The sequence below is a fragment of the Ranitomeya variabilis genome, chromosome 1 (assembly GCF_051348905.1).
Source record: "Ranitomeya variabilis isolate aRanVar5 chromosome 1, aRanVar5.hap1, whole genome shotgun sequence".
NCBI lineage: Eukaryota > Metazoa > Chordata > Amphibia > Anura > Dendrobatidae > Ranitomeya > Ranitomeya variabilis.
Window position 1 is genome coordinate 226,087,137 of NC_135232.1, and position 25,438 is coordinate 226,112,574.

Here is a 25,438-nt window from a genome sequence, read left to right on the forward strand (position 1 = left end):
GTGATGTGGTCCTTAAGTCCCCAACCTTTCATTCTACGATCAGGCTGCTACAATTCAATCACTGAAGCGCCCTTATAGGTCTCTTTGGAAATTCCCAATGTTTCACGTCTGCCTATTTACATTCTGTTATGGACCATTCCTGCGTTCAGACGTACTACGTTGATTCTATTAAGGTCCAGTGCCGTATAATTCTCATACAAACTGGTATCTCTTCACCTTTTCAGTCTTGGTGGGCACACATGACAGAGCTTCCTCGAATAATGCATGTGTCATGGTTTCTTCCTGCTCCATAAACTCAACGCAGTGTAATCTACATATAAAGTCCTCATGCGCTTGTATATGGTCTCTGTGCAAATAGTACACATGGTCACTGGTTCTCCTGAAAAATTGTTTTTGTGGGTGAACTTCAAAGATGATATGGTGGACTTGTCCACGAGTGTCACATCTGGATTTGAGTATACAATTTGTCACGAGTTATCCTCCATACCTCCCTTATTAGCGACCTCTGGGAAGCTTTTATAAATTATCCACACTCACTTGGTCTCAGTTAGACCCTCATATTTATCTTTTTAGTAGCAGACCAAATTATAGCTTATGCTTGGGGGAAAACACATCCTATTCGCGAAAGTTTTAGCCAGTGTAGAAAACATCATGACCCATGAGCAACTTATAAATTCTTTTGAATGACTCAGGCTAAATTCTGCAACATCTGTGACCTATGGATAGCATATGTCCATCCACATTTGTAAAGTGACCGTCTGTCCTTTGGTTAATTACAGTGCCTTTGCAAAAGTATTCTGCCCCCTGGAACTTTTCAACCTTTTCCCACATATCATGCTTCAAACATAAAGATACCAAATGTAAATTTTTGGTGAAGAATCAACAACAAGTGGAACACAATTGTGAAGTTGAATGAAATTTATTGGTTATTTAAAATTTTTGTGGAAATTCAAAAACTGAAAAGTGGGGCGTGTAATATTATTCGGCCCCTTTAACTTAATACTTTGTTGCGCCACCTTTTGCTGCGATTACAGTTGCAAGTCGCTTGGGGTATGTCTCTATCAGTTTTGTACATCGAGAGACTGAAATTCTTGCCCATTCTTCCTTGGTAAAAAGCTCGCGCTCAGTGAGGTTTGATGGAGATCATTTGTGAACAGCAGTTTTCAGCTCTTTCCACAGATTCTCGATTGGATTGAGGTCTGGACTTTGACTTGGCCATTCTAACACCTGGATACGTTTATTTATGAACCATTCCAATGTAGATTTTGCTTTATGATTGGGATCATTGTCTTGTTGGAAGACAAATCTCCATCCCAGTCTTAGGTTTTTTGCAGACTCCAACAGGTTTTCTTCAAGAATGGTCCTGTATTTGGCTCCATCCATCTTCCCATCAATTTTAACCATCTTCCCTGTCCCTGCTGAAGAAAAGCAGGTCCAAACCATGATGCTGCCACCACCATGGTTGACAGTGGGGATGGTGTGTTCAGGGTGATGAGCTGTGTTGCCTTTACGCCAAACATATCGTTTGGCATTGTTAACAAAGAGTTCGATTTTGGCTTCATCTGACCAGAGCACCTTCTTCCACATGTTTGGTGTGTCTCCCAGGTGGCTTGTTCCAAACTTTAAACGACACTTTTTATGGATATCTTTCAGAAAAGGCTTTCTTCTTGCCACTCTTCCATAAAGGCCAGATTTGTGCAGTGTACGACTGATTGTTGTCCTATGGGCAGACTGTCCCACCTCAGCTGTAGATCTCTACAGTTCATCCAGAGTGATCTTGGGCCTCTTGGCTGCATCTCAGTCTTCTCCTTGTTTGAGATGAAAGTTTAGAGGGACGGCTGGGTCTTGGTAGATTTGCAGTGGTATGATACTCCTTCCATTTCAGTATGATCGCTTGCACAGAGCTCCTTGGGATGTTTAAAGTTTTGGAAATCATTTTGTATCCAAATCCGGCTGTAAACTTCTCCACAACAGTATCACGGACCTGCCTGTTGTGTTCCTTGGTCTTCATGATGCTCTCTGTGCTTCAAACAGAACCCTGAGACTAACACAGAGCAGGTGCCATTTATACAGAGACTTCATTACACACAGGTGGATTTTGTTTTCTTGGTTTTTGTTGTCCCTTTTTATATATCATTGTAGCGATATTATGACTTTTCTCCTACGCCTCATTGGGGGACACAGACCGTGGGTGTTATGCTGCTTGCCACTAGGAGGACACTAAGTGATACAAAGAAAGTTAGCTCCTCCCCTGCAGTATACACCCTCCTGCTGGCCCTCAGCTAACCAGTTCTTGCTTAGTGTCTGTAGGAGGCACTTGGGTCTGTTTTCAGACCCCAACTTTCTTATTTTAATTTTAATTTTAATTTTTCTGTAAATTTTTATTTTTTATTCAACGGAGTGAAGGGGGCGACGGATCCTTTTTTATGGGACCCGCTCTCCCCCGAACCAGCAACAGGCGAGCACGGCGAGTATACCTCCCCGTCCCTCTCCTGCGACGTTGGAGCACGCCAATTTTTACTGGGGCAACGGGTTTCCATCTTTGGTCCCGATTTCCCTTCCCCCTGCAAGATGGCGAGCACATAGAGCCTGGCTCTCATGTTCCTCTCCGGGGGCCCGACATACAAGGCCCACATTACATGGCGTTGCATACTTGCGGCTAGAGCCCAAAGGGATTACAGAAGAGGATGGAGCGCGCAGGTACAGGGGGAACTGCATTACAGGACTGTGAGTATATCAGGAGTTCCCCTCCTGCGCTCCAGATCGCTTTGCGGCCGCGCCGCCGCACACCGCCGGGCAGGCCGGAAATTTAGTCCCCGGCTTTTCAGCCGGAGTAGGCCGCAGTGGCCTCTATGGGGCAGGCGCCGGCGGTACTTGCGGCAGAGCCCCTGGGGACAGGCGCCGGCGGTCGGGAAACTGCGGCGATTAGCGTCGCTCCGTTGCGGCCGCCGCGCATCGCCAGGCAGGCCGAAAATTTAGTCCCCGGCTTCTCAGCTGGAGTAGGCCGCAGTGGGCAGATCCCTCCCACGGCTGTAACCCCGCCCCCTATATCGGCGCTTCTCGTCTGGGACGAGAGGCGCCCTGCAGATCTCGGGGGCCATTCTTCCTCACGCTGCCTGCGTGGAAGATGCGGTCCTGGGGGTGCCACTGGCCGGTACGCCAGCGGCAATCATTCGGCGCGCGGCCCGCCGACGCGCTCCACCGGCAGGCTCCAAAAATTTAGTCCCCGGCTTTTGCAGCCGGACTAGGCCGCAGTTGAAATCCCTTTCAGGGGCGAAGGTGCCTTCATGGTCCCGATGGGCTGAACTTCGTGGATGTACAGAAGCCCCCCTCCATGGTCCGGGCAGCCCCCACTATCCCACCACTGTGAAAGCGGATGGCACAAGGAGGCGGACGGTTCCTCTCCACCTCCCTAACAAAGGGATGATGGATTGAGGTTTATCTCTCTATCCCTGCACCGTCCACGCTGCAATACCCGACATCCGCGGCGGCTCCATGCCGGGACGCGCACCGTTGGTAAGTGGATCCTGCCAGCAATGGGCTTCTGCAGCGGGATATTGACAGGCAGTCTCAGACTTCCCTGTGGCCACCTCCCTGAGGTAACGCTCCAGCCGGCTAACAAATTTAGCTCCCGGCTTCGGCCGATGTGTAGTCCGCACCCCAGAAGCGCACCGTGTCGTTTCCTGGCGCTTAGCGCCTGACGCGGAAGCGCTCAATTTTCTCGAGCAACGGGTGACCACCCCTAACTTCTACGCTGACGCCGGCTGCAGAAATTTACGCCCCGGCTGGGGCCTATTCATGGAAGTTTTGAGGCTCCGCCCACGTCGTGCCTGTGGCTCCGCCCCCTGAATTGGCGCTTCTCGCCCGCTGCGAGATTTTACCTAAACCCGCATGACCAGTACTCCTGGTCTTAAAGGCACGTGACCAGTATTCCCTGGTCTAAAGGCACGTGACCAGTATTCCCTGGTCTTAAAGGCACGTGACCAGTATTCCCTGGTCTTAAGGGTACGTGACCAGTATCCCCTGGTCTTAAAGGCACGTGACCAGTATTCCCTGGTCTTAAAGGCGCGTGACCAGTATTCCCTGGTCTTAAGGGCGCGTGACCAGAATTCCCGGGTTTTAAAGACACGGGACCAGTAAGTATCCCCGGGTCTTAAACGCACACGTTCAGCATTCCCTGGTCTTAAAGGCACACGTCCAGTATTCCCTGGTCTTAAAGGCGCACGACCAGTATTCCCTGGTCTTAAAGGCACACGACCAGCATTCTCTGGTCTTAAAGCCACACGACCAGTAATCCCTGGTCTTAAAGGCACACGACCAGTAATCCCTGGTCTTAAAGGCACACGACCAGTATTCCCTGGTCTTAAAGGCACACGACCAGTATTCCCTGGTCTTAAAGGCACACGACCAGTATTCCCTGGTCTTAAAGGCACACGACCAGTATTCCCTGGTCTTAAAGGCACACGACCAGTATTCCCTGGTCTTAAAGGCACACGACCAGTTTTCCCTGGTCTTGAGGGCACCATGACCAATCCGAAACTGGTCATAAAGGAGGAGCCCTCTGCCGCTGATCCCAGTTTATCCCAGTGTAACTAGTTCCCTCAGCCTAAACTCCCTCGTAGAGCTTTTGCCATCCAGTCCGGATATGCGATTCACTGGACAGAAGCCTCTACGTGGGACGCTATGCCTGGTCTGATTTTTAAGGGCGACAGGCACTTTAAAGGGCGCCGGTCTCCCCACACCATCAACAGACGGGCACTCGAAGGTCCAGGCCTAACGCCAGACAACCTGTCCTGTCCACCCGGAGACCTGCACTCTGTAGATGTACAGAGGCATCCTTTTTTCGGGCATCTGAGCACCCCCCTCTGCATCACCAAGGCGAATTTCCCTCTCCACTTCCTTGTTAAGAGGATGGTGGATCGAGGCTCCTAATTTTTAACTCTGCAATGACCTGCTGGAAGCAGCGGCGCATTCTGCCACTCGGCAGATTAACCGGGTACAATCTCCTGTGGTTTACCTACCAGTATCCCTGCCCGATATGTCCTCAATTAAAAATGCCACGATCTGTCAAATAGCACATCTGGTTTGTTCCGTTTGGCAGCTAAGGGTCCAGCCCTTTAACCTCCCTATCCGCCGCATGGATTGCTAGAGCAACGGTCTCCTGCTTGGAGTCCTTAACTACTTTGATTCACACCAGTATCCCTTTCCTGAAGACAGTTCAGCTGGTCAATCATATTTTTGAGCGGGAGACTAACGAAGAATCGTACGTTTCCGCAGCCCCGACCAACAGTAAAAGGGTTGTCCAGGACAGTCTAGATCTAAGGGATCTTGGTTCCTAAAAGGGGGAACGATAAGTAGGACCGATCCCAGACCTCAAACTTCTAACAATCTTTTCACAAGGTTCTTCTTCTTCTTCGAATGGAGTCTCATCCGCTCAGCCATTACTTCAACAAAAAAGGTGCAGTTTCTGGCATCCATCGACATTCGGGATGCCTAACCTCTTCAAAAATTCCTTTGCTTTTCCATTCGTGAACAGCATTTAACCCCTTAAGCCCCGAGGGTGGTTTGCACGTTAATGACCGGGCCAATTTTTACAATTCTGACCACTGTCCCTTTATGAGGTTATAACTCTGGAACGCTTCAACGGATCTTGGCGATTCTGACATTGTTTTCTCGTGACATATTGTACTTCATGATAGTGGTAAAATTTCTTCAATATAACTTGCGTTTATTTGTGAAAAAAACGAATATTTGGCGAAAATTTTGAAAATTTCGCAATTTTCCAACTTTTAATTTTTATGCCCTTAAATCACAGACATATGTCACGCAAAATACTTAATAAGTAACATTTCCCACATGTCTACTTTACATCAGCACAATTTTGGAACCAAAATTTTTTTTTGTGACGGAGTTATAAGGGTTTAAAGTTGACCAGCAATTTCTCATTTTTACAACACCATTTTTTTTTAGGGACCACATCTCATTTGAAGTCATTTTGAGGGGTCTATATGATAGAAAATACCCAAGTGTGACACCATTCTAAAAACTGCACCCCTCAAGGTACTCAAAACCACTTTCAAGAAGTTTATTAACCCTTCAGGTGTTTCACAGGAATTTTTGGAATGTTTAAATAAAAATGAACATTTAACTTTTTTTCACACAAAATTTATTTCAGATCCAATTTGTTTTATTTTACCAAGGGTAACAGGAGAAAATAGACCCCAAAATTTGTTGTACAATTTGTCCTGAGTACGCTGATACCCCATATGTGGGGGTAATCCACTGTTTGGGCGCATGGCAGAGCTCGGAAGGAAAGGAGCGCCATTTGACTTTTCAATGCAAAATTGACTGGAATTGAGATGGGACGCCAAGTTGCATTTGGAGAGCCCCTGATGTGCCTAAACATTGAAACCCCCCACAAGTGACACCATTTTGGAAAGTAGACCCCCTAAGGAACTTATCTAGATGTGTGGTGAGCACTTTGACCCAACAAGTGCTTCACAGAAGTTTATAATGCAGAGCCGTAAAAATAAAAAATCATATTTTTTCACAAAAATGATCTTTTCGCCCCCATTTTTTTATTTCCCCAAGGGTAAGAGAAGAAATTAGACCACAAAAGTTGTTGTGCAATTTGTCCTGAGTACGACGATACCCCATATGTGGGGGTAAACCACTGTTTGGGCGCATAGCAGAGCTCGGAAGGGAAGGAGCGCTATTTTACTTTTCAATGCAAAATTGACTGGAATTAAGATGGGATGCCATGTTGCGTTTGCAGAGCCCCTGATGTGCCTAAACATTGAAACCCCCCACAAGTGACACCATTTTGGAAAGTAGACCCCCTAAGGAACTTATCTAGATGTGTGGTGAGCACTTTGACCCAACAAGTGCTTCACAGAAGTTTATAATGCAGAGCCGTAAAAATAAAAAATCATATTTTTTCACAAAAATGATCTTTTCGCCCCCAATTTTTTATTTTCCCAAGGGTAAGAGAAGAAATTGGACCTCAAAAATTGTTGTGCAATTTGTCCTGAGTACGCTGATACCCCATATGTGGGTGTAAACCATTGTTTGGGCGCAGGGCAGAGCTCGGAAGGGAAGGAGCGCCATTTGACTTTTCAATGCAAAATTGACTGGAATTGAGATGGGACGCCATGTTGCATTTGGAGAGCCCCTGATGTGCCTAAACATTGAAACCCCCCACAAGTGACACCATTTTGGAAAGTAGACCCCCTAAGGAACTTATCTAGATGTGTGGTGAGCACTTTGACCCAACAAGTGCTTCACAGAAGTTTATAATGCAGAGCCGTAAAAATAAAAATTCCTTTTTTTTCACAAAAATGATTTTTTCGCCCCCAGTTTTGTATTTTTACAAGGGTATCAGGATAAATTGGACCCCAAAAGTTGTTGTCCAATTTGTCCTGAGTATGCTGATACCCCATATGTGGGGAGGAACCACTGTTTGGGCGCATGACAGAGCTCGGAAGGGAAGGAGCGCCATTTGGAATGCAGACTTAAATGGATTGGTCTGCAGGCGTCACGTTGCATTTGCAGAGCCCCTGATGTACCCAAACAGTACAAACCCCCCACAAGTGACCCCATATCGGAAACTAGACCCCCCAAGGAACTTATCTAGATGTGTTGTGAGAACTTTGAACCCCCAAGTGTTTCACTACAGTTTACAACGCAGAGCCGTGAAAATAAAAAATCTTTTTTTTCCCACAAAACTTATTTTTGGGCCCCCAGTTTTGTATTTTTCCAAGGGTAGCAGGAGAAATTGGACCCCAAAAGTTGTTGTACAATTTGTCCTGAGTACGCTGATACCCCATATGTGGGGGTAAACCACTGTTTGGGCGCATGGGAGAGCTCGGAAAGGAAGTAGCACCGTTTGACTTTTCAATGCAAAATTGACAGGAATTGAGATGGGACGCCATGTTGCGTTTGGAGAGCCACTGGTGTGCCTAAACATTGAAACCCCCCACAAGTGACACCATTTTGGAAAGTAGACCCCCTAAGGAACTTATCTAGATGTGTTTTGAGCGCTTTGACCCACCAAGGGCTTCACAGAAGTTAATAATGCAGAGCCGTAAAAATAAAACAAAAATTTTTTCCCACAAAAATTATTTTTTTAGCCCCCAGTTTTGTATTTTCCCGAGGGTAGCAGGAGAAATTGGACCCCAAAATTTGTTGTCCAAGTTGTCCTGAGTGCGATGATACACCATATGTGGGGAGAACCACTGTTTGGGCGCATGGGAGGGCTCGGAAAGGAAGGAGCGCCATTTGGAATGCAGACTTAGATGGAATGGTCTGCAGGCGTCACATTGCGTTTGCAGAGCCCCTAATGTACCTAAACAGTAGAAACCCCCCACAAGTGACACCATGTTGGAAAGTAGACCCCCTAAGGAACTTATCTAGATGTGTGGTGAGCACTTTGACCCACCAAGGGCTTCACAGAAGTTTATAATGCAGAGCCATAAAAATAAAAACAAAAATTTTTTCCCACAAAAATTATTTTTTAGCCCCCAGTTTTGTATTTTCCCGAGGGTAACAGGAGAAATTGGACCCCAAATGTTGTTGTCCAATTTGTCCTGAGTGCGCTGATACCCGATATGTGGGGGGAACCACCGTTTGGACGCATGGAAGGGCTCGGAAGTGAAGGAGCGCCATTTGGAATGCAGACTTAGATGGAATGGTCTGCAGGCGTCACATTGCGTTTGCAGAGCCCCTAATGTATCTAAACAGTAGAAACCCCCCACAAGTGACACCATGTTGGAAAGTAGACCGCCTAAGGAACTTATCTAGATGTGTGGTGAGCGCTTTGACCCACCAAGGGCTTCCCAGAAGTTTATAATGCAGAGCCGTAAAAATAAAACTAAAAATTTTTCCCACATAAAATATTTTTCAGCCCCCGGTTTTGTATTTTCCCGAGGGTAACAGGAGAAATTGGACCCCAAAAGTTGTTGTCCAATTTGTCCTGAGTGCGCTGATACCCCATATGTGGGGGGAACCACCGTTTGGATGCATGGGAGGGCTCGGAAGGGAAGGAGCGCCATTTGGAATGCAGACTTAGATGGAATGGTCTGCAGGCGTCACATTGCGTTTGCAGAGCCCCTAATGTACCTAAACAGTAGAAGCCCCACACAAGTGACCCCATTTTGGAAACTAGACCCCCCAAGGAACTTATCTAGATGTGTTGTAAGAACTTTGAACCCTCAAGTGTTTCACTACAGTTTATAACGCAGAGCCGTGAAAATAAAAAATCTTTGTTTTTCCCACAAAAATTATTTTTTAGCCCCCAGTTTTGTATTTTCCCAGGGGTAACAGGAGAAATTGGACCCCAAAGGTTGTTGTCCTATTTGTCCTGAGTACGCTGATACCCCATATGTTGGGGTAAACCCCTGTTTGGGCACACGGGAGAGCTCGGAAGGGAAGGAGCACTGTTTTACTTTTTCAACGCAGAATTGGCTGGAATTGAGATCGGACGCCATGTCGCGTTTGGAGAGCCCCTGATGTGCCGAAACAGTGGAAACCCCCCAATTATAACTGAAACCCTAATCCAAACACACCCCTAACCCTAATCCCAACAGTAACCCTAACCACACCTCTAACCCTGACACACCCCTAACCCTAATCCCAACCCTATTCCCAACCGTAAATGTAATCTAAACCCAAACCGTAACTTTAGCCCCAACCCTAACCCTAACTTTAGCCCCAACCCTAACTGTAGCCTTAACCCTAGCTCCAACCCTTGCCCTAACCCTAGCCCTAATGGGAAAATGGAAATAAATACATTTTTTTTTTTCCTAACTAAGGGGGTGATGAAGGGGGGTTTGATTTACTTTTATAGCGAGTTTTTTAGCGGATTTTTATGATTGGCAGCCGTCACACACTGAAAGACGCTTTTTATTGCAAAAAATATTTTTTGCGTTACCACATTTTGAGAGCTATAAATTTTCCATATTTTGGTCCACAGTCATGTGAGGTCTTGTTTTTTGCGGGACGAGTTGACGTTTTTATTGGTAACAGTTTTGGGCACGTCACATTTTTTGATCGCTTTTTATTCCGATTTTTGTGAGGCAGAATGACCAAAAACCAGCTATTCATGAATTTCTTTTGGGGGAGGCGTTTATACCGTTCCGCGTTTGGTAAAATTGATAAAGCAGTTTTATTCTTCGGGTCAGTACGATTACAGCGATACCTCATTTATATCATTTTTTTATGTTTTGGCGCTTTTATACGATAAAAACTATTTTATTGAAAAAATAATTATTTTTGCATCGCTTTATTCTCAGGACTATAACTTTTTTATTTTTTTGCTGATGATGCTGTATGGTGGCTCGTTATTTGCGGGACAAGATGACGTTTTCAGCGGTACCATGGTTATTTATATTTGTCTTTTTGATCGTGTGTTATTCCACTTTTTGTTCGGCGGTATGATAATAAAGCGTTGTTTTTTGTCTCGTTTTTTTTTTTTTTTTCTTACGGTGTTTACTGAAGGGGTTAACTAGTGGGCCAGTTTTATAGGTCGGGTCGTTACGGACGCGGCGATACTAAATATGTGTACTTTTATTGTTTTTTTTTATATATTTAGATAAAGAAATGTATTTATGGGAATAATATTTTTTTTTTTTTTTCATTATTTTGGAATATTTTTTTTTATTTTTTTTTACACATTTGGAATTTTTTTTTTTACTTTTTTACTTTGCCCCAGGGGGGGACAATACAGATCGGTGATCTGTCAGTTTGCATAGCACTCTGACAGATCACCGATCTGCGAGAAGTGCAGGCTGCTTCACAGTGCCTGCTCTGAGCAGGCTTCTGTGAAGCCACCTCCCTCCCTGCAGGACCCGGATCCGCGGCCATCTTGGATCCGGGTCTGGAGCAGGCAGGGAGGGAGGTAAGACCCTCGCAGCAACGCGATCACATCGCGTTGCTCCGGGGGTCTCAGGGAAGCCCGCAGGGAGCCCCCTCCCTGCGCGATGCTTCCCTGCACCGCCGGCACATCGCGATCATGTTTGATCGCGGTGTGCCGGGGGTTAATGTGCCGGGGGCGGTCCGTGACCGCTCCTGGCACATAGTGCCGGATGTCAGCTGCGATATGCAGCTGACACCCGGCCGCGATCGGCCGCGCTCCCCCCGTGAGCGCGGCCGATCGCGTATGACGTACTATACCGTCGGTGGGAATTAAGGCCCACCCCACCTCGACGGTATAGTACGTCAGATGGGATTAAGGGGTTAAGTCACGACCTTGTTCTTCGGCCTTGCTACCGCATCCAGGGTGTTCGCAAGGGTCATGGCGGCTGTCATCTTGCACCTAGAGGTGTGGTCGTCTTACCCTGTTTGACCGACTGTTTACCCACCCTTGCAGGACTACGCTAAGTCGTCTATATCACTTGCGATACCCTCTCACCTGGGCTGGTGGCTAGACTTAGACAACTCCTCATTTCCAGCCCAACAGATACAGTGGGGCAAAAAAGTATTTAGTCAGTCAGCAATAGTGCAAGTTCCACCACTTAAAAAGATGAGAGGCGTCTGTAATTTACATCATAGGGGTAGACCTCAACTATGGGAGACAAACTGAGAAAAAAAAATCCAGAAAATCACATTGTCTGTTTTTTTATCATTTTATTTGCATATTATGGTGGAAAATAAGTATTTGGTCAGAAACAAACAATCAAGATTTCTGGCTCTCACAGACCTGTAACTTCTTCTTTAAGAGTCTCCTCTTTCCTCCACTCATTACCTGTAGTAATGGCACCTGTTTAAACTTGTTATCAGTATAAAAAGACACCTGTGCACACCCTCAAACAGTCTGACTCCAAACTCCACTATGGTGAAGACCAAAGAGCTGTCAAAGGATACCAGAAACAAAATTGTAGCCCTGCACCAGGCTGGGAAGACTGAATCTGCAATAGCCAACCAGCTTGGAGTGAAGAAATCAACATTGGGAGCAATAATTAGAAAATGGAAGACATTCAAGACCACTGATAATCTCCCTCGATCTGGGGCTCCACGCAAAATCCCACCCCGTGGGGTCAGAATGATCACAAGAACGGTGAGCAAAAATCCCAGAACCACGTGGGGGGACCTAGTGAATGAACTGCAGAGAGCTGGGACCAATGTAACAAGGCCTACCATAAGTAACACACTACGCCACCATGGACTCAGATCCTGCAGTGCCAGACGTGTCCCACTGCTTAAGCCAGTACATGTCCGGGCCCATCTGAAGTTTGCTAGAGAGCATTTGGATGATCCAGAGGAGTTTTGGGAGAATGTCCTATGGTCTGATGAAACCAAACTGGAACTGTTTGGTAGAAACACAACTTGTCGTGTTTGGAGGAAAAAGAATACTGAGTTGCATCCATCAAACACCATACCTACTGTAAAGCATGGTGGTGGAAACATCATGCTTTGGGGCTGATTCTCTGCAAAGGGGCCAGGACGACTGATGCGGGTACATGAAAGAATGAATGGGCCATGTATCGTGAGATTTTGAGTGCAAACCTCCTTCCATCAGCAAGGGCATTGAAGATGAAACGTGGCTGGGTCTTTCAACATGACAATGATCCAAAGCACACCGCCAGGGCAACGAAGGAGTGGCTTCGTAAGAAGCATTTCAAGGTCCTGGAGTGGCCTAGCCAGTCTCCAGATCTCAACCCTATAGAAAACCTTTGGAGGGAGTTGAAAGTCCGTGTTGCCAAGCGAAAAGCCAAAAACATCACTGCTCTAGAGGAGATCTGCATGGAGGAATGGGCCAACATACCAACAAGTGTGTGGCAACCTTGTGAAGACTTACAGAAAATGTTTGACCTCTGTCATTGCCAACAAAGGATATATTACAAAGTATTGAGATGAAATTTTGTTTCTGACCAAATACTTATTTTCCACCATAATATGCAAATAAAATGATAAAAAAACAGACAATGTGATTTTCTGGATTTTTTTTTCTCAGTTTGTCTCCCATAGTTGAGGTCTACCTATGATGTAAATTACAGACGCCTCTCATCTTTTTAAGTGGTGGAACTTGCACTATTGCTGACTGACTAAATACTTTTTTGCCCCACTGTATCCTTTTTGAGGATGATCCAGTATTCTTCCAGAAGGGTGGTAAATCTCCCTCCAGACAAGGTCATGGTTTCTCAACAGGGAGCTCGCGCTCTTGCTCACTCATCCCCTCATTTCATTCGATTTGCTGGGAGGGTTCCAAAAAAAAAAACAAAAAAAAAAACGGAGACGACAATGGAAGCAGTTTCCTTTGCTCCGTTAGTTTTCAGCAAGTCAAGCAGCCTTTCAGACGATAGTCTCTGAGCTCCTTCTTCATCCGGAGTTTTTTCTCCCAGTTCCATGGTTACTAGTAACTTCCAATGCCCGTCCTCTTCTCCCGATCATTGCTCTGGAGATCTCAAGGGTAGTCCTATAGTAGGTCCACTCCTTATGGCGGGTTAACCCATCCGAATTCAATTGGACAACGCCACGGCTGTGTCATACGTCAATCATCTAGCGAGTACCCACGTTCAAGCACCATGGCCAAAGTACCTCACATGGGCCGAGATCTATCACTCGGTGATCTTGGTAGTACATATCCCAGGAGTAGAACTCTGGGCTGCGAACATATTTAGCAGTCAGGGTTTCACCTCAAGTGAGTGGGAACTTCACCGGAAGTATTCCATCAGACCCGCCTTCACTGGAGCTCTACAGTTGTAGCTCGGATGGCGTCCTGACTGATCGCCTGTGTACTGGAGTTTGTTGTTCGGCCTCGAGATCCAGGAGCCTTCGCACTGCATGCTCCGGTTATTCCGTGGTACCAGTTTCCACTTCCGAAAGCTTTTCAGAAGCAGAAAGGGCCCCAGTGATCCTCGGACATCCGCACTGACCACGTCAGTTCGCTTGCGGAGCTGGTAGCTTTCTGTCTTTCTGCAACAAAACTGCAAGTAGGGACCACCTCGCAGGATGTTTTTCACATGTAGTTCTTCCCTATTGCATACCGTTAGATCATTGGGATCTATTCTATTAGGGAAGGTTGCCCCCTTTTCTCTCGGCGATATCCTCATCCTGACGAGTCTTCGGTGCTAACGGGTCTTTTCAGACTTTTTTCTCTTATTTCCTTCAAGGCAAGGTTGTCCTCAAGCCTTCCCTGTCCCTAGTTACCAAGGTGGTATTGTATTACTACTGTCATGAGGGCATAGTTCTTCCCTCATCTCTTTTGGCACCACTCCACAAAATGGAATGAGGTCCCCATATTCCGGACAGAGCAAGTGCTCTGAGTAGGTATGTCTTGAGGACGGCGTCCTTCCTAAGGTTGGACACTGTATCTTGGGTTTCCTACCGGTAAGAGGAAGGCTTCCTGACTTTTACAGGAAGGGTTTGGCCGTCTCCATCGGCCATTTAGCCTGGTGTATTCTTTCACCATCCAGGAGTCCTTCCGTGTTAGATGACAGCCTATTTTCCCGTCTATCGTGGGTTCCAGGCACCAGGCGTCAACAAGACACGCCTGCAAGCTTGCGGATTCGTCCAGTCCGCATGCATTCTTGAAGCATTATGATTCCCAGACTTCCACAGATGTGACTCTGGGCAGGCGGACTCTGCAGGCCGCGGTGGCGCACTTGTAAGTAGCAGTTACACAGAGCCTGATCTGACGTTGTCCCCACCCAGGGACTGCTTTGGTACGTCCCACGGTCTGTGTCCCCCAATGAGGCGTAGGAGAAAAGGAGATTTTTGTTTACTTACCGTAAAATCTTTTTCTCCGAGCCAATCATTGGGGGACACAGCTCCCACCCTAGTATTGGCTTATGCTTGTTTTTACAATCCGATATGCTATACTCTCATATATAATATGACATGCTGTAAGCTAATATGTTGTTACTGATCTCCTACTGCTTTTTGCACCGAACTGGTTAGCTGAGGGCCAGCAGGAGGGTGTATACTGCAGGGGAGGAGCTAACTTTCTTTGTATCACTTAGTGTCCTCCTAGTGGCAAGCAGCATAACACCCACGGTCTGTGTCCCCCAATGATTGGCTCGGAGAAAAAGATTTTACGGTAAGTAAACAAAAATCTCCTTTTTTTTTCATGTTTGGTATAAATTGCTAAAAAGTATTTGAGTTGTATACCAAATTTTACATTTGATTATACTGATAAAACACACACTATATGAGAGAGAACAACCTAAAATTCAAATTGCCCTCATACCCCATCTAAAAAGAAAATAATTTGCAAAATAAGAATATTTCAGATCGTCTTGTTCATAAAGGTCTGATATATCAACGCATGAAATTGTTTATCCCTTAATATAAACATTGTAAAGCGAGCAAAATAATCAAAATGCCAAAATTTGATGTTTTTTGGGTTGACAGAGCTCCCACAAAAAAAAAAAAATAAATAAAATAATGATCAACACTTCATATGTTCCCCAGAATAGCATCGGTAAAAAATACCCCTCACACAGTCCCATCGATTAAAAAATAAGTCACTGGTCTCAGTATCTGATGAGACAAATCAACATTTTTTTCATAACTTTTTTTTTACTACTAAAAAACCCCCCAAAAACTGTATACATCAAGTCTAGTGTTCTAGTCATAATACAGTACAAAGGGACTGCAGTGCTTACTTGACCAGGTCTCTGAACTAGTGTGCACCCAGGATGCAACAAGCCCATGTGATAAAGATGGTGGCCGTACAGGTTTCAAATACTGATGAGGCAACCACTCACAGCCTACCAACTCATGGAGGGGGTGATTGCTTAGTATATGATTGCACAAAAGAGGCTTGTATAGGGCGCTGGTCACACACAGGTATTGCACAGTGTTCCAGTCCTCATACTGATCTGTAGAATCGTGCTGCTATGGCATTTTATACCGCAGAAAGAACGTCGTAAAAACAAAAGTCTCAAAAAGCAGTTGCTGAATGGCTTTTTTTAATTTTCCAATTTCACTCCACTTGGAATTTTCATCAAATATATTATTGCACCTTCACTACACATGCATATCTTTAAAGGTTTAGGAGAGAAGTTTGCGTTGAGTACTTCTTTATCCAGAATGCTTATTTTACACTGTAGGTTTTTAACAATTCTTTTGAAGATGGCAAACTTTTATCTGCCTGTATCATTGTTCTCCGAGAGTTTTCAAAGGGCAGTAATGAGAAATGTTACCCACTCACTAAGAATAAAACATGTTTTAAATGCAAAGCAGATATTTATACAACTTATTTCTTTTACTCTCTTACTTAGCACCATTAAATCCTTATCGGTATATCCTTGGAGTGTGGGAGGAAACCCACGCAGACATGGGGAAAACATCCAAACTCCTTGCAGATATTGTCCTTGGTGGGATGGATTGTTTTGCTGTGGTAAAGCTACTGCGATGCTGAGACAATCCACACTGCTCTACAATTTTTCCCTTTTCTGCTTTCAGAAAAAGTTCAGGCAACAGAACTGCGATACAATAAACTGAAAGAAAAACACAATGAGCTCATCAATGTTCATGCAGGACTTCTGAGAAAGGTATCTGAATGTAATATTTTACTACCTGCTAGTCTCACAATAAAGGTTTCATTTATTTTGGCAGATATGCTTGCATGTTGCTGTTCACTGCTCCCCACGGCCATAGTTCCTCCCACCTGTATGCACTGAAGTTGGTGCCGAGGTGGGAGGGACTATAAGAATGGGGAGCAATGAATATTGATTTCTTTTTAGCAGCAGGCACACAACTGCAGCCACCAGCTTCCTGCAGTGGCTGGGCAATCAAATGTGCCCGCTACTAAAGAGAATAAATATTCATTGCTCTCAATTCCCATGGGCATGGGGAACAGTGAATATTCATTGATCTTCAATAGCGGGCACAGCAGCCGCAACCGCCGGCTCCTGCAGCGGCTGCGCGATCACGTGTGACTGCTAATAAAGAGAATGAATAGTTACTGCTCTCCATCTCATGGGAGTGGAGAGCAGTGAACATTCATTCTCTTTAGTAGCAGGTACACGTGATCACCTGGTGGCTGCAGCTAACACACTGCCCGCTATTAATGAGAAATTAATATTTACTGCTCCACATTTCGTGTGTGGGAAGCAGTAAGTATTCTGGCAGCTGTCCTTGGCTTGTAAGCAGTTCATGACATCACTGCCATGCGCTGCTTACAACCTGAAATCAGCTGCTGGCATCAGAACAGGATGCTGTAAAGAAGCACAGGGAAGGTAAGTAGAGTAGTTTAGTGTTTTTTTTTGTTTGTTTTTTTATGTTTTTCTTATGGGGGCCATGCATACTAGGATGGTGATGAGGGGGCCATGCAAACCAGGATTAGGGACATTATTACAGAATTTGTTTTATAGTCTGAAAAATATAGTAATTCTATTAAATTTAAGCAATTAACATTTATGGATCCCCTTTGTCACTTGTTTTTCATGCATTTTACAGTGCATTTTTCAAATATGCCTTTAATAAAATGTTGCAACTTTACATTTTCTTCAGTGGTGACTTAAAGAAAATCTGTCTGCTGAGAAACTGATTCCTGGGATGTGTCACTCACTGAGCTTTTTGTGTTTTTATCAGCAGGAGATTATCCCTACAGGACTAGGTGTCACATGCCTCCTGGTCCAACCACGTACCCACCACTGATGAGCAGCTTTTGCTCAATATTCAATGTACACAAAGGCTACAATCAGTGGTGTAGGTGGGTGTTGTATGACTCAACATTCTGAACTCTGCTACCTTTGCACTAAGGCCCCTTTCACACATCAGTTTTTTGCCATCCGTCGCAATCCGTCGAAATGTCACTGGATCCGTTTTTTTCTCATAGACTTGTATTAGCGATGGATGGCCTCACGGTTCAGCCTTCGTTCGCCGGATCCGTTGAAAATTGTTGATCCGGCGGCCGGAGACAACGGACAAAGTAAAGTTTTTTTTCTCCGTTGAAAAAACGGACAGCGACGGAACCGTCGCCATCCGTCGTTTGTTAGAATGTAAGCCTATGAGCGCCGAAGCCGTCAAATGAGGGAATCCGGCGACGGATTCCGATTTTTTATTTTTTTTTTTCTTAACTGAGCAGGCTCCATTTTTTATTTTTTTTTTTGGATCCTAGTCGGATCAGTCTTATCAGTTTTTCACAATTTGTGACGGATCCATCAAGCCAACAGATTGTGACTGATGGCAAAAAACTGATATGTGAAAGGGGCCTTAGAGAAAACTGTGATTCTATCACAACTGCTGCACCCAGTAAAGTAAGTGATGCATCACTGGGATTTGGGTCTCTACCCTATACGTTATGTTGCTGTCAGATTACATAGCAAAGTCCATATTAAAGTTTCATTTTAAAATTGGGTTCACTTTTCAATTCTTACGCTTAATTCACACATCAGTATTTTTGACCAGTATTTTATCAGTATTTTAAGTTAAGACCAGGAGTGTTTCCAAAACACCGAACAGGTGTCAATCTTTCAATGATATTTTTTCTCTGTAATTTCTACTTTTGCTTTTGGCATACAAACACTGATGCAAAATGCTGAATGAGGCCTCATACTCTTCTCCTGAAGTCTCCCAATGTCCTAATCGGTTTACTCCATTTTCACAATTTGCTGAAAATTTTGCAGACAGAAGCCACATATACAGTTAGGTCCATATATATTTGGACAGAGACAACATTTTTCTAATTTTGGTTATAGACATTACCACAATGAATTTTAAACAAAACAATTCAGATGCAGTTGAAGTTTAGACTTTCAGTTTTCATTTGAGGGTATCCACATCAAAAATGGATGAAGGGTTTAGGAGTTTCAGCTCCTTAACATGAGCCACCCTGTTTTTAAAGGGACCAAAAGTAATTGGACAATTGACTCCAAGGCTATTTCATGGACAGGTGTGGGCAATCCCTTCTTTGTCATTGTCAATTAAACAGATAAAAGGCCTGGAGTTGATTTGAGGTGTGGTGCTTGCATTTGGAAGGTTTTGCTGTGAAGTAAACATGCGGTCAAAGGAGCTCTCCATGCATGTGAAACAAGCCATCCTTAAGCTGCGAAAACAGAAAAAACCCATCCGAGAAATTGCTACAATATTAGGAGTGGCAAAATCTACAGTTTGGTACATCCTGAGAAAGAAAGAAAGCACTGGTGAACTCATCAATGCAAAAAGACCTGGACGCCCACGGAAGACAACAGTGGTGGATGATCGCAGAATAATCTCCATGGTGAAGAGAAACCCCTTCACAACAGCCAACCAAGTGAACTCCACTCTCCAATAGGTAGGCGTATCAATATCCAAATCTACCATAAAGAGAAGACTGCATGAAAGTAAATACAGAGGGTTCACTGCACGGTGCAAGCCACTCATAAGCATCAAGAATAAAAAGGCTAGATTGGACTTTGCTAAAAAACATCTAAAAAAGCCAGCACAGTTCTGGAAGAATTTTCTTTGGACAGATGAAACCAAGATCAACCTCTACCAGAATGATGTAAAGAGAAAAGTATGGCTAAGGCGTGGTACAGCTCATTATCCAAAGCATACCACATCATCTGTAAAACATGGTGGAGGCAGTGTGATGGCTTGGGCATGCATGGCTGCCAGTGGCACTGCGTCACTAGTGTTTATTGATGTGACACAGGACAGAAGCAGCCGAATTAATTCTGAGGTATTCAGAGCCATACTTTGTGCTCAGATCCAGCCAAATGCAGCCAAACTGATTGGTCGTCGTTTCATACTACAGTTGGACAATGACCCAAAACATAAAGCCAAAGCAACCCAGGAGTTTATTAAAGCAAAGAAGTGGAAAATTCTTGAATGGTCAAGTCAGTCACTTGATCTCAACCCAATTGAGCATGCATTTTACTTGTTAAAGACTAAACTTTAGACAGAAAGGCCCAGAAACAAACAGCAACTGAAAACCACCGCAGTGAAGGCCTGGCAGAGCATCAAAAAGGAGGAAACACAGCGTCTGGTGATGTCCATAAGTTCAAGACTTCAGGCAGTCATTGCCAACAAAGGGTTTTCAACCAAGTACTAAAAATTAACATTTTATTTTAAATTATTTAATCTGTCCAATTACTTTTGGTCCCTTTAAAAACAGGGTGGCACATGTTAAGGAGCTGAAACTCCTAAACCCTTCATCCAATTTTAATGTGGATACCCTCAAATGAAAGCTGAAAGTCTGAACTTCAACTGCATCTGAATTGTTTTGTTTAAAATTCATTGTGGTAATGTCTATAACCAAAATTAGAAAAATGTTGTCTCTGTCCAAATATATATGGACCTAACTGTAGGTGCTTCTCACAAAATTAAAATATGATCAAAAAGTTAATTTATTTCAATTCTTCAATAGTAAGAGAAACTCAAACATCATATAGGGTCATTACAAACAGAGTGATCTATTTCAAGGGTTTGTTTCTGTTAATGTTGATGATTATGGCTTACAGCCAATGAAAACACAAAAGTCATTATCTCAGTAAATTAGAATACTTTATAACACCAGCTTGAAAAATTATTTTATAATCTGAAATGTTGGCCTAATGAAATGTATGTTCAGTAAATGCACTCAATACTTGGTCGGGGCTCCTTTTGCATCAGTTACTGTATCAATGCTGTGTGGCATGGAGACGATCAGCCTGTGGCACTGCTGAGGTGTTATGGAAGCCCAGGTTGCTTTGATAGCAGCCTTCAGCTTGTCTGCATTGCTGGGTCTGGTGTCTCTCATCTTCCTCTTTACAATACCCCATAGATTCTCTATGGAGTTAACATCAGGTGAGTTTGCTGGCCAATCAAGCACAGTGATACTGTTGTTTGTAAACCAGGTATTGGTACATTTGGCAGTGTGGACAGGTGCCAAGTCCTGCTGGAGTTTGTAATTTCCATCTCCATCTTATGTATTGAAAAACTGAAATAAACTTTTTTGATGATTTAATTGCGGGTTTGCCGTTCTCCAGTAAAAAGTATTGAATAGGGTACAATTAAAACTTGCACAAAAATGAGCTTACTGCAGATTTGAAATCTCTGGATTTTTTTCCCACAACATGTGAATGAGATTTTGAAATGCCCCTTAATTTGTATTGCATTGTAAATTGCGGCTTTTGTGGTGCTGAATCCATGCCGCAAACCTGCGACAAGATATAGCTTTATTCATCCTTTCTCCACTGTGCCACGCCAACCTGTAGAGATTGTGAGAGGGATCAGAGGGAAGGAAGGTGAGGGCACAGAGGATTTTTTTCTTTACTACAATCCATTCCCATAATGCCTTCAGTATGCCCTTTCCTCATTGTTCCTTCCCCAGCTGCCTCATTGCTGTCAGCAGAGTCTCCTTCTGCTCTGCTTTGGCCAAAAAAATGTGCCGAGTATCCCTGCGTAGCAGATATACAGTTTTTAATATAAATTGTATATTTTCTTATTTGTTCCCCTGCTAAAGTTCTGAAATGTTTAAAATGCTACATTTTCTTCGCATGACAAAGCATTTTATACTACAGCCAGAAAATAAATATTGCTCTTTTTCAATGCAGTTAATCTGTCTTGGCCTTCTTGTCGAGAAAGCAAAGTAGAAGAAAAAGACAAAGCACAATAATAGTCCGATCTATGGGCTTTTGTTATAGATCCATCTGGAGAATCTGTGTTTCTGTGCCTATACAGTGGGGCAAAAAAGTATTTTGTCATTCAGCAATAGTGCAAGTTCCACCACTTAAAAAGATGAGAGGCGTCTTCAATTTATATCATAGGTAGACCTCAACTATGGGAGACAAACTGAGAAAAAAAAATCCAGAAAATCACATTGTCTGTTTTTTTATCATTTTATTTGCATATTATGGTGGAAAATAAGTATTTGGTCAGAAACAAACAATCAAGATTTCTGGCTCTCACAGACCTGTAACTTCTTCTTTAAGAGTCTCCTCTTTCCTCCACTCATTACCTGTAGTAATGGCACCTGTTTAAACTTGTTATCAGAATAAAAAGACACATGTGCACACCCTCAAACAGTCTGACTCCAAACTCCACTATGGTGAAGACCAAAGAGCTGTCAAAGGACACCAGAAACAAAATTGTAGCCCTGCACCAGGCTGGGAAGACTGAATCTGCAATAGCCAACCAGCTTGGAGTGAAGAAATCAACAGTGGGAGCAATAATTAGAAAATGGAAGACATTCAAGACCACTGATAATCTCCCTCGATCTGGGGCTCCACGCAAAATCCCACCCCGTGGGGTCAGAATGATCACAAGAACGTTGAGCAAAAATCCCAGAACCACGCGGGGGGACCTAGTGAATGAACTGCAGAGAGCTGGGACCAATGTAACAAGGCCTACCATAAGTAACACACTACGCCACCATGGACTCAGATCCTGCAGTGCCAGACGTGTCCCACTGCTTAAGCCAGTACATGTCCGGGCCCGTCTGAAGTTTGCTAGAGAGCATTTGGATGATCCAGAGGAGTTTTGGGAGAATGTCCTATGGTCTGATGAAACTAAACTGGAACTGTTTGGTAGAAACACAACTTGTCGTGTTTGGAGGAAAAAGAATACTGAGTTGCATCCATCCAACACCATACCTACTGTAAAGCATGGTGGTGGAAACATCATGCTTTGGGGCTGTTTCTCTGCAAAGGGGCCAGGACGAATGATCCGGGTACATGAAAGAATGAATGGGGCCATGTATCGTGAGATTTTGAGTGCAAACCTCCTTCCATCAGCAAGGGCATTGAAGATGAAACGTGGCTGGGTCTTTGAACATGACAATGATCCAAAGCACACCGCCAGGGCAACGAAGGAGTGGCTTCGTAAGAAGCATTTCAAGGTCCTGGAGTGGCCTAGCCAGTCTCCAGATCTCAACCCTATAGAAAACCTTTGGAGGGAGTTGAAAGTCCGTGTTGCCAAGCGAAAAGCCAAAAACATCACTGCTCTAGAGGAGATCTGCATGGAGGAATGGGCCAACATACAAACAACAGTGTGTGGCAACCTTGTGAAGACTTACAGAAAACGTTTGACCTCTGTCATTGCCAACAAAGGATATATTACAAAGTATTGAGATGAAATTTTGTTTCTGACCAAATACTTATTTTCCACCATAATATGCAAATAAAATGATAAAAAAACAGACAATGTGATTTTCTGGATTTTTTTTTCTCAGTTTGTCTCCCATAGTTGAGGTCTACCTATGATGTAAATTACAGACGCCTCTCATCTTTTTAAGTGGTGGATCTTGCACTATTGCTGAATGACTAAATACTTTTTTGCCCCACTGTATATGCTCCAGTGGAAGCATTAACGGATAGACAAACTCCGAGCTATTGTAAAGCAAGTTCTGATTGAGGAAATTATTACTTTCTGATAAGAAATAATTTACTTGTAGCTTCAGCAGGTTTGTAAAAGTTTGTAAAGCTGTCATTTATCAAGATGTAGAGAGAAGCCAACCTGTCATGCTTTCATCAGATGTCATAGTCGCGGTTTAGCAGCATTTTACAATAGAACCTAATGCGGTTCGGAGAAAGTAATAGTCCAAGCTCCGAATGGTTTTGACTTCGTCACTTAACGATCTGCATAAGGGAGGGTGGTAGGGTTATTGGTGACAGCCGGTCTAATGATGGCAGTATATTAGATTGAACTTGGCTGTATCTTCCTTTTTTATACAGAACGCTGACACCGCCAAGCAGCTTACCGTGTCGCAGCAGAACCAAGAGGAAGTGGCACGGATCAAGGAACAGCTGGAGTTTCAGATGGATCAAGTGAAGCGCGAGTCGGAAATAAAGGTTAATTGAAACATTTGAATTTTTAAAGACTTTAGGCGCCATCTTTCCGACAAATGTGCTAAATAGTATTCATGGCAAACCTCAGACACTGCATTTGAATGTGTGACTGTGTAAACTGTGTGCCGTGACCGTGCATCACTTTGCTGTTATACAAACCTGCTGGGCCGTGTTTTTATTAGACATTTATCTGGAAATGTTTTATTTTCTTGCTTTCTCAGAGATAAATGACGTGGCCAATATACAGTAATACAAGAAAACTATGTAAGGCCAAACTACTATGCATATAGCACAATAATAAATGCCCAGAATTAATTACCAGATTAATACATTTATAGCACAACCAAAATTACTAATATATCCTAATTATATGATAATTGAGCTATGTACTGAATGTATTTTACTAATGGTCACAATTATGTATTTAGCTATGAGGGAAGCTTTATATCAGAAAGGTTACATGATAGAATATGTTCTGTGCAGTCGCTATTGATGATGGTTTTTACAGAGGTCTTTAAAGGGAATTTACTAGGTTTGACCAATGTCTCACCACATCTCAAAATGGTTCACTGGATATACAGTATGTTTGTTTTTTTTCTTATTACCGTATATACTCGAGTATAAGCCGAGACCCCTAATTTTGCCACAAAAAACTGGGAAAACTTAATGACTCGAGTATAAGCCTAGGGTGGGAAATGCAGCAGCTACCGGTAAATTGCAAAAATAAAAATAGATACAAATAAAAGTAAAATTAAGACCACAGTAGGATAAATGTTTTTGAATATCCATATAGAATCAGGAGCCCCATATAATGCTCCATACAAAATACACCCCATATAATGCTCCATATAGTTTGATGGGCCCCATAAGATGCTCCATACAAAATACGCCCCATATAATGCTCCATAAAGTTTGCTGGGCCCCATAAGATGCTTCATGCAAAAATATGCCCCATATGATTCTGCACAAAGGTTGATTATGGCCCCATAAGATGCTCCATAGAAAAATTTGCCCCATACAATGCTGCATAAAGGTTGATTATGGCCCCATATCCTTCCCTGAGGATTCCATTGTTCTATCTCTTTAAATCCTTCATACGCTTTCTGAGACATAGGCCTTTTTATTCAGTACCTGGAAGCGTTGGTGAGACATGAAACGGCTGTCGTCCATGAGGATACTCTTCTCCATTTCCATGTTTTAATTGTTTGAATAAAGAAGAATTTTGCTTAAGAGAGTGCGATCTACATCGTTTCTACACCTTTTTATTCAGTGCTAATTTTTGTGGTGTGGTATTTGCACTATTTCTCGTAACTCCACTATTCCTGCATCTTGCTATGTTATTTACAAATCTATTTGTTTACGTGGCACAAATTACATTCGTAAGGTACATCACTTTCCATTACATGGTGCTTTTTCAGCATTATTAACCCATAACCGGAAAACCCCTTTAAATGCAAGCATTCATTTCTTGATGGATCTATGCCAAGAGCACTCAAACTGTATTGATTTATTTTTTTCTTGTGATTTCTCATCTTATTACAATATTAATACTTTTAGTTGGAAGATAACACGTTTCAGATTGAACAGCTAAAAACAGAAGTAGAATCCAAAAAAGAAGAACTGATTCGGCTGCAACAGTCTTTAGCCAATACTGAACAGGTACGCACTTGGGTAATCATTGTAATGAGTCCTAATGTTTGGCTACAATGTAGTTTTAAAACCAGATTGCTAGATCTGACTCCTCT

General features: G+C 43.6%; 1 protein-coding gene across 1 annotated transcript in view; it reads left to right on the top strand.

The window, feature by feature from the left end:
* Positions 1 to 25,438, top strand: part of HIP1R (huntingtin interacting protein 1 related) — a 196,494-nt gene that overhangs the window by 132,247 nt on the left and 38,809 nt on the right. Inside the window, exons 15-17 of the mRNA XM_077293172.1 lie at positions 16,405 to 16,493; positions 23,580 to 23,696; positions 25,251 to 25,352. Of these exons, the coding sequence (XP_077149287.1) occupies positions 16,405 to 16,493; positions 23,580 to 23,696; positions 25,251 to 25,352 (308 nt within the window). The remainder of the gene's footprint in view (positions 1 to 16,404; positions 16,494 to 23,579; positions 23,697 to 25,250; positions 25,353 to 25,438) is intronic.